The 13,699-nt window shown below is 36.8% G+C and overlaps 1 protein-coding gene across 2 annotated transcripts in view; it reads right to left on the reverse strand.

Moving 5' to 3' along the window:
• The window catches only part of CDH12 (cadherin 12), a 173,118-nt gene extending 159,749 nt beyond the window's left edge, over positions 1 to 13,369 (reverse strand). For both annotated transcript variants that reach the window (XM_035902107.1, XM_009646725.2), the window contains exon 1: positions 13,139 to 13,369. In XM_035902107.1, coding sequence (XP_035758000.1) covers positions 13,139 to 13,369 — 231 coding nt within the window. The remainder of the gene's footprint in view (positions 1 to 13,138) is intronic.
• Positions 13,370 to 13,699: the final 330 nt, after the last annotated feature.

A 13,699-nucleotide genomic window follows, 5' to 3' on the forward strand; every position in this document is an offset into this window, starting at 1 on the left:
AGAGGACTGACTAAACACGCCATCACTCACCTAGCCTTGGGTATTTTCTCTGTATCTATTTTTTATTAGACATGAGCTGTACCTATGTTAGCAAGTAACGTGAGCCAGTAAGAGTGGATCTGTAGAATGAAGCAGCTGATGTTGAGGAACAATGCCCACAATAAATGCACCTCAGGGTTTTTTTGCTGCAGACAAGATCTCATCTGGTTTGACGGACTAAGTGCCAATTCATGTAGTGCATCCTTTCAGCGTATTTTTATCCAGAAGTGATCTAGATTATACCCTCCAAGACCTCTCCTGGTGTGAACAAAAGCACAGTAAGTCTGAATGATCAAGAGATTTGCCTCAAAAGTGCACTTTAGATTGGAACAAAAATGCTCATGGGGATTCGCCAGCTATCAGGTAATGCATAAACGCCATGGTTCTGAAACGTGGTCAAGACTTCAGTATTTCAGAAGGAAAATATTCACTTCTTTATTTTGAGAGAATCAAAAAGAATTTTTTAGCAAAAGTCCAATTTATTTTTTGGACACAGCTCAAAATGAAAGTGGGCTTTAGTTTATGTTTGCATTGTAAACAAAGGTCATTTCTCTTGAAGTAAAGAAATACAGCTCTCATCAGCTGGTTATAAAATTAGTGGTGGCATAATGTGACGTGAACTGGAATTTAACAGGAAAAAATGAAAATTTATTTAAAAATCCCTGAATCTGAAGATCAGTTTTCTGAAAAGGATTTGTGTTAATAAAATCTGCCAAAATGTGTGGGGTATTGGTAGCATTTAGACAAATACCACCATTATCTTTCTTAGTAGGCATTGTTTTAGGCCCTTCTTCATATTGTCTTTCAGTTTATAACATGCATGAATATTAAGACTATAAATGACTTTCAGCTATTTAAAAACATGACCATGATACAATGGCAATGGCTTTGCAAATTCCTTGCATAATTTTACCTAAATTTACCTTTGCAACATTCTTTTTTCCTGCAGTTTGAGCTACATTACTGGACAGTAACACTGAAGCAAGTAACTTCTGCATATTTATCTAACATAGCCTACCAACTGCCCATCATTAGCAAACACAGCAATAGAGCCCACACAAACACACAGAATGAAAGAAACTTTGGTTCCTGCCTTGGGGATATTGGGCAGAGGGGTTGCAAGCTTTTTTCCCCCCAAATAATGTAATTTTTATATTTTCCCCAATAATGCAAAATTATCTGTACAATGTATAAAATGTGATCAAATTCAGTACACATTTCTTATTACCTTGTATAGCCTATAGGAAATGTAATGCCAATAGGCTAATTACTTATACCATTATTTTTTACAAGTTTTTAACTACTGATACTTGGAGATAATTAAAGAAAATGAGCAGCCTGTCAGAATTATTTAATACACTGAGGAAACCATTACTCCAGAATCAGTCTCTGGGGCTGGGCTCCCCAAAGAAACAAGTTAATAACCTAATCCAAGGAACAAAAGTGAAGAAGCATAAAGCATAATGCATACAGATAATTAGGAATTTAACAGTACCATATTTTTGATTACAGGTTTTGTTGTTTTAATTGTTTTGTAATACAGTGGGCTAGCAAGGAATTGACAGCATCACCCTTTTCTCCCCTTCCCTCTTTGCCTTGAGCTTACTTCACCTTGCAGTTACAAATCTGACATTATTAATGTCAAGACTAGGAATCAACTTGGAAGATAACTATTTAATCTAAAGAGCATTGCAGTTGGTTTTATGTAGAGAAATTTAATCAGTAATCCTTTATTTCATTTCCAGGTAGGCAGATCTGTCCAGCTTTCTCAGATACTGTGTTGTTCACCATAGAGAGAACTCCCTACTTATCAATTCAGACAATATCAAACAGTAGGCCATTATTTATATAAAAAACCCACCTGTAAAAATAAAAAAAAAACAACGGAAGGATGGACTTTATAGTCTCTAGGGTTTCAATACAAATCTGATAATTACTCTGACAAGTAATTCAGTCGTTCCTGGGCTTCAACTCCTTACTTATGAAAGAGGACTAATACATACTTGCCTCAGAGCCACTGCAAGGATAATCATTGCAGTGTTCAGATGCCTTAGTGATGAGGCCCATAAAAGCACCTCTCTGAATCACAGTACTTTATAGAGATGGTGACAAGCATAGAGGACAGAACAATTCATTTTGTGTAGGATCAGTTACAATGTCTTAAAAAAAATAAAGTTCCTCCAAAACAAAAGACTAGGTTACACATTAATTTATTTTTTAATTGACAATATATCTAATTTGACTACCCCAAATAAAATTATGCTACAGTTGCTACCAGGCTCATCTGGCAGAATTTTACACTCAGCTTGCTGAAGAAGGAATGATGTAGTAAGTGCAATTCAGAACCAGGCTTTACAACAGCTTTCAGACATCACAAATGAACCATTGCAATGAACATGTCAAAATGGTAAAGTAGACTAATCTTGTTTGTATCCCACATGAAAGAAGAACTTATTTTTGTTCTGTGTTTTGCTATACAAAAAAAGCCAGAATTATTGTTTCTAACATAGATAGCAAGTGTCTTATTACCCTTTAACTTTTTGATAATACCAAATTAGTCTATCAGCATAGAAATTACTCAAAAGAAGTAAATACTGTAGTTTTTTAAAATGCCACAGTAACACATACCTTTACTGAAAAGAAAAAATTCTCAGTAAAACTGGTCAGTGTTTCAAGTTTTCAGCATCTTTATTACAGTTCTTAAACTGCACAAATGTTTTCTGTCAGAATTCATTAGGCTTATGCGGGAATCTCCTGATTCCGCAAACACTCATCGATTTTTTTCTTGGACTCTTCTACTGGTATCAATTAGGGTTAAACTAGAAGCAGTTACCTGCTGTTGGGCTGATACAGCTGGATTTGACAAGTGGGAGCTATTAAATGGCTTATACGATAGTGCTGAAAAAGTGCTCTCCAGTTCTAGAAGATATACATTGCACTAATAACTTCAATGAGATTTTTTTTCTTGGCTTCTCTTTGACAGTTTATGCTTCACTTCTCACAATAAGAAAAAAACATATTGCTAGAGCATTTAGACTGCTCTGCACCACTGATGTTTTTTGGCACAATAAATCTTGTTAACTAACCAAATCTGTATTTTGACACACCAAAGAAAATGTCTTTGCTTTCTTTGTTATGAAATACTACCAGACTGTACTCTTTTCAACACCAAGATACAAGAATAAAAAGACAGACTCCTAATCAGCTGTGATCCACAGCTTCCTCAGACATCACTGATGAAAAGCAACGACATCAGAAAAAAGTGAATAGAACAGCCTCTGCTGAATGGCACAGTGTCATAACCAGGGACTATGGTTTACTCTCTGCCACAGTCACCGGGAGAAAAGGTTTTACTAATTAAAACACATTTATTGACATTAGCTCTAAGATATTGGAACAGAAAGTTCTCTCTCTTGCTTCACTTTAAGCTTCTTTAAAGGGCAAGCCGTTCGAAGACCTGGAGAAGTAAAGAAAAATCAAAAGGCTGGTGTACAGACTCCTGACAGGCCTAAATTCTTATTCAACCTGCACAAAAAATATCTACTCTCCTTCAATTTATGTGGTATTCATTTTGTATAGAAAGACTGTATGCAAACATATAAAGAACTCTGAAGGTTTTTGAATTCGCAAGATAAACAAGGACTTCTTCTGCAGGAGTAAAGCAGAAGGTATAGCAAAAGCTTCCATTCATGTACTTTTTGCTTTTCAGCTTACCAGGCAGTCAGACTATCATGACATGATTTCCACTCTTATCCACTTCAACAGGTCATTTTAGTTCCATGAAGCAAATTGCAAGGTATGACTTGAATGACCTACTGCATTTTCTAATAATGGCATAAGATTTTTACAAAACGATAAAAACATCACAGCAAGATGACATATGGGAATATTTGTGCTTCATACCTGTCTTTTGCAGCCACGTTTGAGTTTGGGCTTGAGTGCAGGTACCCCTGCAGTTCAAGGGTTGCAAAATTTGTGTTACATGTAGGTGATGAGCTTGCTTGGGAGGTTTCATTGCACCTGATCAAGTCCCTTCCCATGCTCAAGCTGGCCTGAGCGCAGACTGAGCTGGTTCCCTCTTGCCTGAAGGCAGAGAGAGAATCACACAGGCAGCCTGGAACACTGGGCATGCAGGCTGCAGCACAAGCCGAGCCCCTTAGCTAACAGGACAGTAAGTACAGCTGCAGCCACACACAGCCTAGGCAAACTTTAGAGTTATGGGGTCCTCTGAGGGGGTTGTAGGGGGTCTGAGCAGGCTCAGCTCTTTTTAAGGATCTTTTAAAGGAAGATCTTCTGCCAGCTGCATGGACTAGAAAACTAATGAAACAGTGTAAAATGGTAGGTAGTGAGAGAGCTTGCAAGGCGTGAATATTTGCAACAATATCACAAAACTCTTGCTAACTGGATGTTTTTCTCAACATTGCATTAGGATGCTAATCTGCACTACAGTCTTAAAGCTTTCTAAACTAGTATCATTACTAATAATTCACTAAAAAATAGTACTCAATCACTAAAGCCACATTCACTAAAGAATTAGTAAATTGGTACATGAAGTACTGCAGATATTTGCATTTTATACATGAGGAGTAATGTTTATATTTTCACTAGGAAAAATAATATTTAAGTAAATATATTTTTCTATGTATAACTGAATTGTTTTCTTTGATCATATTCATACCCACCAAACTGTCCAAATTACTTTCAACAAAGTTAAATGAGTCACTTTTGGGGAGAAGACCAAAATAAACACTTCTCCTTTAAGGTTTCTCATTTACATTTTTTTCCTAGGTGGAGGAGAACGTCTGTTATTTCCAGTGATCCCCACAGAAGACTGGTGTGCTGCGCTGTGTGCAGGTGGCCTCCAGCCCAGAGCTCTGTCAAAGGCCAGAAACGTATACCTGGAGAAAAGCATAAGGTGAGAGAAAGCACAGTTCACCACATAATTTCCAAGCCTCCAGTAATTTGTGGAGATATTAGTGGTGACTCTGTAGTTACGAGCTTTCAGCAGATTGATTTTTCGTGAACTTTTTCATGCTCTTCTCATACATATGAAAAATTTTAATATTCACAGCACCCTGTGACAGGGAGCTACCTATTTTGGATTTATACATTTTGTGAACAATCACTTCCTTTTCTTTGCTCTGAGTGTGCCACCTGTTGGCTTCATTTGATGCCTCCCATCTTGCATTGGTGAAGGAGGAATTCCTCCCCCTTCAGCCTCATTGCTCTGTTCTAGAAGTTATGGAGACCTGTCCTACCTCTTCCTCTTTGTCTCTTTTCCAGGCTAAGGAATCCTATCTTACTCAGTCATTCCTTTCCAAGGAGTCAGTCCAAAGGTACTGATTCCCTTTGTATCCATCTCTGTACTTTTCTCAGTTCTTTGGGACACGTTCTCTCTGAGACCAGAGATAAATAATTCATAATGTTGAAGAAACAGGCTCACCAGAAATTTAGATACAAAGCTGTTATAATGACATTTATTTTCCGCTGCTGCTAAGAATTTTTAACATCCCATTTGCTTTTTTGACACTCATTGCACACTGAGCAAATGTGCATACAACTATTATAAAACAAGATCTCGTTTGAGAGAGATTATGGTTGTCTCAGAGCACAACGTTTTACTAATGAAGTTAGAATTATCCCCTCCTTCACACAGTTTGTACCATTTCATATAAATTATTGTCTATTATTTTAATCCTGTTTCATAAGGTCCTTTTCTCATTCTTCCCATTCAGCCTTTGTCTTTACTAACTCCAATAGCTTAATATGAACAACAAACACTGTCACCTGGATACTCACATCCTTTCCCAGATTATTTATGATCATGTTAAACAACATAGGTCCCAGCCTAAATCCTTACTGATACCAAAGATAGCACAAGAGTGTCCAGGATGAAAGAGTAATATTTTTTTCAGTTATCAGTTAAGTATTTTCATGACACTAGGAGTGAATAATCCATGTGTTAGTGACAACCTATTTTTTTAGCAAGCCGTGTAGCAAAGTCATAATGGCACTAGTCCAACAGTATCTATAATAACTCTAGCTTACATGTTCAGGGACTGACAGTAAAAATAAATACAATGTACACAAGGAAATAATCTCTGTAATTAAAGCTGGTGCTAGAAGACAGGAGGGTTTTTTTTCCAAGCTTGTCTTTGTTCTCTATACGTGCTTTTTTCTCTTGTTGTAAATACAAGAACAACTACTGCACACGGCTGTTTAGACAAAACCTATTGTACTTCTGAAACATTTGTTACTATTTAAGCTAACATTGCCATGGCTCAATCCATAACGTTTTGGCTACCATCACTGGAGCAATTAATTTCAGAATACAATGAAGTAGAGGTATGTGAACCTAGAGGAAGAATAACGTCATTGTTTGACCAATGGTTAAAAGAGAGAATATGTTTTGGTTTGTCCATCCCCTTAATCCCCCAATATATTTTGTAAGGTTTTTTTTAAACTATCCTTTCACATATTTCCTGGTTCAAACGATCTTCCTGTCCAGATGAAGCCGTTTATACAAAAACATTCCAAACAGAACTACAATAGATATAAGGCTTTTCCTTAGCAGTTTAATTTCTACAATATCATTTGTATTTCTCCATCTGTGTTGACAACATAAACTTCAGATACATGCTAGCACACTCAGCTGTGTTCAGAGGTCTTGTGAGAGTTGGTGACTTCATACTATCAGGACCATCTCCACAGGCTTTCAGTCTCCTACATTGATGACTGAATTCTTGGCCAATGCAGCCTGATGAGCTTGAGAGTTTTAACTATTTCTGTTTGTGACCTCCTTAGCAGTCCAGAACAATAACCACAACTTTTTACATCCCCTAAAATGTGGGTTACAGCTCAAGAAGTTGATCCTTCCTTTTTATTTTGATCTCTCTCAGTTCTGAACTCACTCATTCTCCTCTCTCATTCAATTAATGAAAACATAGTTCTCATCTTTGTTTCATCTCCAAATACCTAACATAATTTTCATGAATGCAAGGACCACAGGCAAAAGGTGCTGCTACCATCAGTATCTTGCTTCTGATTTTCCCACTATGAGCTACCTAAGTAAATTGATAAATAAGTGAAGCCACTAAATGAGAAATGTTCTAAGTTATTTGTCTCTACCACAAGTGTCAAAACTAGGTCTTTATATATCTTGTAAAAATATAAGCTTGCAAAAGTAAACATTAAATGCGGTCCGACTTTGCTCATCGGAGTTTTGTGTTTCCATGGTTCTACTTCCTTCTCACACTTTCACGTGCAGCTGTCAAAATTGCTTCATGTCTCACATACTTTATGCAATATACAGGATGCAAAGCTTTTAAAGTCATCACTTTCTTCACCAGCCAGAAATAGGTGAGAGAGACAAAGGTCTCAGCTCAACACAGCAAGATGAGAAGTCTGGAGTTCTGCCCCCCATTCTGATTCCTCTTATGCTTTTTTTAGTTTCATTTCTCCTCATCAATTTTCTTATCTGTAATAAATTGTGACAATCCTTTTACTTGAAGATGTACATGGTATAAACTCAGTCAGTTTAGTAAGTCAGGCTAATGTGATCATGCCTGATCATGCTTTAAACTATTATCTAAGGACCAGTAAGGCTCAACAAGAATATCACTAATGCTGTCTGCAGGCAGAGGTGGGTATATGAATTCTTGTGTGTTAAAGATGTACTGAACAAGCTCATTCTTATAAACATTATTTGGAAGATCTTTCATATTAAAATAATCCAGAAATGAGCAACTGTGATATTCTGCATCATGGGAGTCAATTAACATGTTACTAGCAGCAGTCCCTGAAACAACTCTCAACTCTTTGAAAATGGCACTGTACGAATATTCTAATGGAGATGATATACAGGTCTCTCTCTAGTATTGTTACTTCAGTTGCGGGCATAGCATCTAGTAAGCTAGGAAAAACCTCTATGACAGATTTAAATAAAATATTGTGACACTCTTAGCAGAAACCTAATATAAATATAATTCTTTAAAAATTCAGATTAATCAGGGTACAGTTATGAAGAGAGACTTAAGCCTTTTTCTTTCTTCAAAGGGCAGTAGCTTTCACATTCACTGCATGCATTTCTTTTCCTTTAATTTTACCTTTTCTTTCAACTTAACTCAGTTCTTGTGAATAACACCAAAATGATAGCTGCAGCACTATAAATTCATTTGTCTGCAAACAGCTTCTGCACAAGCAGTCCAAAATGTCCTTCACAGACTGTGCTGTCATCCAGACACTTCCTTGAGTGGGAAAATAACTGTAAAATCTGAGTGTGCTTTCAGAATGAAGTGTTGATTTAAGCCTGATGGAAGGTGGTCAACATTAATTTCATTATATTAAAAACTATCCACTACAAAATGCATAAATATGTTCTATGCTCATTTTTCAAATGCAGAGGATAAATTATTGGATTTCAGAAAAGCACTCTGATCTGGTCACAGATATAGAGCTCTGCTTCCTCCAAGTCAGCACCATTTCTGCTTTGATATATTGTGAAACCTCTGAAGATGATGAGGCTTTCCCTCAAGAGTGAATCAGATGAAAAACACCATATTGCAACGAGCACCCTATACTGCCATAGGGCAGTCGCATCTATTACATTTTTCAGCTTGTGGGGATCATAAAAAAAAATGCATAGTAGTTTGTACATGAGCATGTATAACGTAACAGAGGTTTAAAGAACAAAATGTTGCATATAGGTTATTCATTAGCAAGGTAATATCTGGCAAGCTGAGCATATTTAGTTGTTGCACACTGGAAAACAGAAGGAAAATGACCATTACCTCGAAAAGGACTTTGCAATCTTTTCCTATGCACGCATTCTTTGTTCAGTACAAGTTGCCACCTGCCTGCCTCTGCAAGCTTGAGGATAACCAGCAAAAATCCTTACTAAGAGCAACTGTGCAGGTGAACAATATGAGAAAGATGTAATGCATTTACACACTAGGAACACAGACACACATAAATAAATGGAAGCATTATACCTGTATATCAACTAAAAACTTTTTAAATATTATCTTGATAATGAAGAACCTATACTGTTCTCATCTATTTTGTTCTCTTGAACTTTAATTTCATTAAGGCTGCCTCTACATGTCACTATTGAAACACAACAATAAAGGTTACAGCAAGATTTATAATGTTCTGGTGGGGTTGCACCCACTTGATCTACCCCTGCATAAGGGCTACCTTGTTAGTGGTTATAAACTGTGGTGGGACACAGCCATGCTTGAGGATCTGATATTATGATGATTTCTATCACCATTCAGTGGGGACTGAGCTTTGGCGCAAGAAAAGAAGCATGAACTTTTTTATCTTAATCCACACATGTGCATGGCCTTCCAGAGCTTCACAGAACCAGGAAGACAACGCACAGCAAAGTACATGAGCAAGCCTTATTTTACAGTAAGCCTTCCAGCATCCTTTCAATTTTCATGGGTCACATGGCAACACCATATTCCAACTTTGCTTTTTATCCCAGGTCTGCTTACACAGAATCATAGAATCACAGAATCAATCATAGAATCAGAGAATAGCTTGGGTTGGAGGAGCTGCGCGCAACCTCACCTTGAATGTTTCCAGGGATGGAGCATCTACCACCTCTCTGGGAAACCTGTTCCAGTGTCTAACCACCCTCACTGTAAAAAAAATTCTTCCTCCTAGTCTGAATCTTTTAGTTTAAAACAATTACCTCTTGTCCTATCACAACAGGCACTGCTAAAAGGTTTGACTCTATATTTCTCATAAGCCCCCTTTAAGTACTGAAAGACTGCAATAAGGTCTGCTGAAGCCTTCTCTTCTCAACCCCAACTTTCTCAGCCTTTCCTCATATGAGAGGTGCTCCAGCCCTCTGACCATTTTTGTGGCCCTCCTCTGGACCCACTCCAACAGGTCCACATCTTTCCTGTCCTGATGACTCCTCCAGGTGGGGTCTCAGCAGAGCAGAGTAGAGGGGCAGAATCACCTCCCTCGACCTGCTGGCCATGCTTCTCTTGACGCAGCCCAGGGTGCGGGTGCGTCCAGCTTTTTGTCCATCAGTACCACCAAATCCTTCTCCACAGGGCTGCTCTCAAGCCACTCATCCCACTTATCTCTACTAAAGGGAGCTATCTTTTGTTTGGTAACATGATGGATTTTTATGGCTCTTCCATATTACGCAAACAGAGGATTTCCAAACTTTTATTTCATATTCAGGTTAAATGGCTTCTACATGAAGTACTATTTCAAGATCTCTAACTGTGAGCTACACTACTCGCATCAGTTTCTAAACTATATTTTGATTTGCAACCTGACACTTCTTGAGATAGTCTTCTAAAAACAGACATAAAGGGAATTAAGTGCGTTGGCTGATAACAGCTGACATTACTGCTGTAAATCTGTGTTCTCTTACGGATGGCTTCAAAAATTAACTAGTCACACCTAACTGTTAAGTGAAATTGTAAGCTGATTTAATAGACACATTAAATTCTTATTTATAAATTACTGTGACATTATTAGTGCAGCAATTTTATAAGTGATATAAATGCTGATGCACATGTCACTATATTGTGTCTGGCTATGATGGCTGGAAGAAGATGATAAAATCCCTGTAATTTCAGGTCATGTGAAATACCCTGCACTATCATATACTTAATATCACTTTAAAATAAGGCACAGTAGCACTACAAAAAGTATTACGTTGAAAATATATTATTTTGGAATAAAACTAAATTATGGCAAATATAAACAAAATTTATTTCTGCGATCAATCAAGAACTCAATTGCATTTCATATCTTAAAAATTTTCTGTGTTTTTAAAAAATTACATGAGATCTAAAGATATTGATTAGCCACTGTTGAGTGTATTTCAGTATGTTGACAATGGTTTGAATTTATATTAAGCATGGCTTTCACTATCTGGATTTGAAAGCACAATTTCTCTAAAGAACTTCCCCTGTTTAGTGCTCTATCTTTGAGAGCTTTGTGGAAAATAAGGGGAAAACATGAAGATCTCCATCTTGGTTTTTGGTTTTGATTTTGGTTTTTTTTTTTTTTTTAAAGAGTTTAGGAAAAGATGACATGCAAAAACTGGCAGGTTATTTTTCAGCTATATAGAAGCAAATAGTTAATATAGATAAAATAATTATAATAAACATCAAAAGGATGCTTAGCAGGGAATAGCCATTGTTGAAAAAAATGCTCACCTGGAATGAAGTGCATTATTCTGGAAGCATATTTTTTTACTTAATGTTACTGATGCACTAATTAAACATCCTAATTTATTTTGTGTTTCACCACCAAGATGCTTCCATATTTTATTTATTAGGTAACAGTAGTATATGATATCCTGTGAAGAAACATGACAATTGCATGTGCTGCGTTGCAATTACATCTCTCCTCATATTTGAAAAGTGTCTTTTCTGCAACTTGTAACAGTTAAAAAAAGTCTTAAGAGTTAAAAACCATCCCAGGTAAATCTGTGATGTTCCTCTTAATGAAAATATTCCATTAGTTCTGAAGTTGATTATAAGCACAAATTCAAATGTTTTGATAACAGTAATTTTTGTGCAAACTTAGTATTATTTTGGCAGCTTAGAACTGACCTTAAATGATTACCCAGGCTATCTTACATAAAGGAATAATGACTAATGAATTGCAGTAGTGTAGCAATAACATCTGTCTTCTGAGGTAAAAAGAGCAATGGTGTTGCCTGTGCTACAGCATCAAATGTGAATAGAGTCTTCGTCTGCATTTTTAGCAAGTGGACAGAACAAAGATATGCATTAGAGAAAGTGTATTTTGTATCAACCAGATGTCAGAAAGATGCAATTTCTCTTTATGTGATCCCCCTCTCTTCAGACTGTGAAACAAACTTATTAGGTTACCTTTGTGATATAAGCTTTCTAAAATGTTTTGACTAATATGTTTTAGTGCTTAACACTAATACCTACATGTCTAATATCCAAGTACATTTTTTGTTATCAAATCATCCAGTGAACCACATGTAGTCTTTTGCTGGTTTATTTATACATCCTCTACTTTGAATAGTTTCCTGGAAGGGTAAAAGGGAAAATTAATTTTCTGCAAATTTTATTTGTATTTAGAAACACAACCCCTCCCCCCATTCTCAGCTTTTACATTAAAAGAAGTTAAAACACAGTATTAAAGTAAAAACTGAAGCATGATGCCTCATTTTTATGGTAGGTGAATTTGAACCTCACTGTCTAGGGAAGTGGCATTTAGGGGATGCAGGAAATGAATCCCTGACCTCTTATGTTCATTGAGTAGCATTTTTTACTAACACTGAAAATTATACAGAGCATGCAGTTATGTACTGTGCTCCTATTTTTTTCATGTCTTGTTTTCAGCTTTCCTTTCTGAAAACTCGATTTTCTAAATTCACCCCCCACACCCCTTGAACAGTTGGTTATGGAATTACTTATGCCCTATTACAGAAACTGTGGTCATATAATGAGAGAGAGAATTGCAAACACTCTCTGCATGTGTAAGTGTGAGTGTCTGCACACAGTATAAAAGCTATAATGCAAGAGTTTGAATTATGAAGCAATAAAACATATTAGAAATACCTGAAAACAATCTGAACAATCAGAAATAAAAGCAAATGATACTGAGGCATAAGATAACAGAGCAAAAAGCAAGTATCTTCGTTAGCTGAAAACTGAATTGGATTAACGATACCAATCACAGAAATGACTGTGAATTCTGGGATAAACATTTCTGGTTTAAATCTTATCTCTGATATCAGCCTGACATTCATTGCTAAAAATCAAGTATGCTACTACAGTAGATTCAATTAAAGTTAGTTGTGCACCACAAACTTATCTCAGAATTCCCTTCTATTTTTTTTCTTGTTTCATTCCAAAACCAAGGATAAGGAAATAAGACAAAACTTACAAAGGTAGAAAGTAGATGTTATAAACTTGTGCACTAAAAGTAAAAATAACTATATGAGGCTGAATGGTGAAGGGGATAAACAGAGGGAAGCACTGACAGTTGAAGGAGATTTGCCCCACCAGAAAAAGGTACACATATATAGCACATTTTAATATCTGTCTGTGTCATTTCAGCTTTTAAAGAAAGGGTGAAAAATTACCTTTCCCACATACTGAGGTTCGGAGCCCATGTACTCCTCCAGCACAAAAAATTGATTCCACACCCAGCCTCGTTTGACTCGCTGGGCAGATGACCTCCTCCCTGGCACTGGGACAACATTTTCTGTTGGCTCTGCTTCTAAAGTCTGTTGTGGTTGTGGATGCAGTGGCGTTAGGAGACCTCCATCAAACAGGACCCAGAGAAGCAGGGATAAGCAGTTCCTTGTAAGCATTGGCAACAGCTTCCCTACAGCAAGCAATAAAAACTCCAGCACTTAATGCAGAGCAGAGCAATCCAGGTTTGAGGTGTCTGTCGCCTCCACCATTTAGCTTCCGATTTTATTGCGGAAATGCTAATGCAGGCATTAATCCTTCTGATGACAAGGTTTTTGCCGCATTAAATTCCATCTAAAGGGACCTATAAAAGAGATTTATATGGCAACATCAAATTACATAAAATTACATTGAAGCGTTCATCAAAATTCTCACACCTAGTTAGTTTCTAGAGACAGAGAAAAAGATTAAGAATCACAGTTTTAAAAGACATTGCTATTTTGATTGTA

Source organism: Egretta garzetta, unplaced genomic scaffold (genome assembly GCF_000687185.1).
Source record: "Egretta garzetta isolate BGI_Z169 unplaced genomic scaffold, ASM68718v1 scaffold109, whole genome shotgun sequence".
In the NCBI taxonomy this organism is placed as follows: domain Eukaryota; kingdom Metazoa; phylum Chordata; class Aves; order Pelecaniformes; family Ardeidae; genus Egretta; species Egretta garzetta.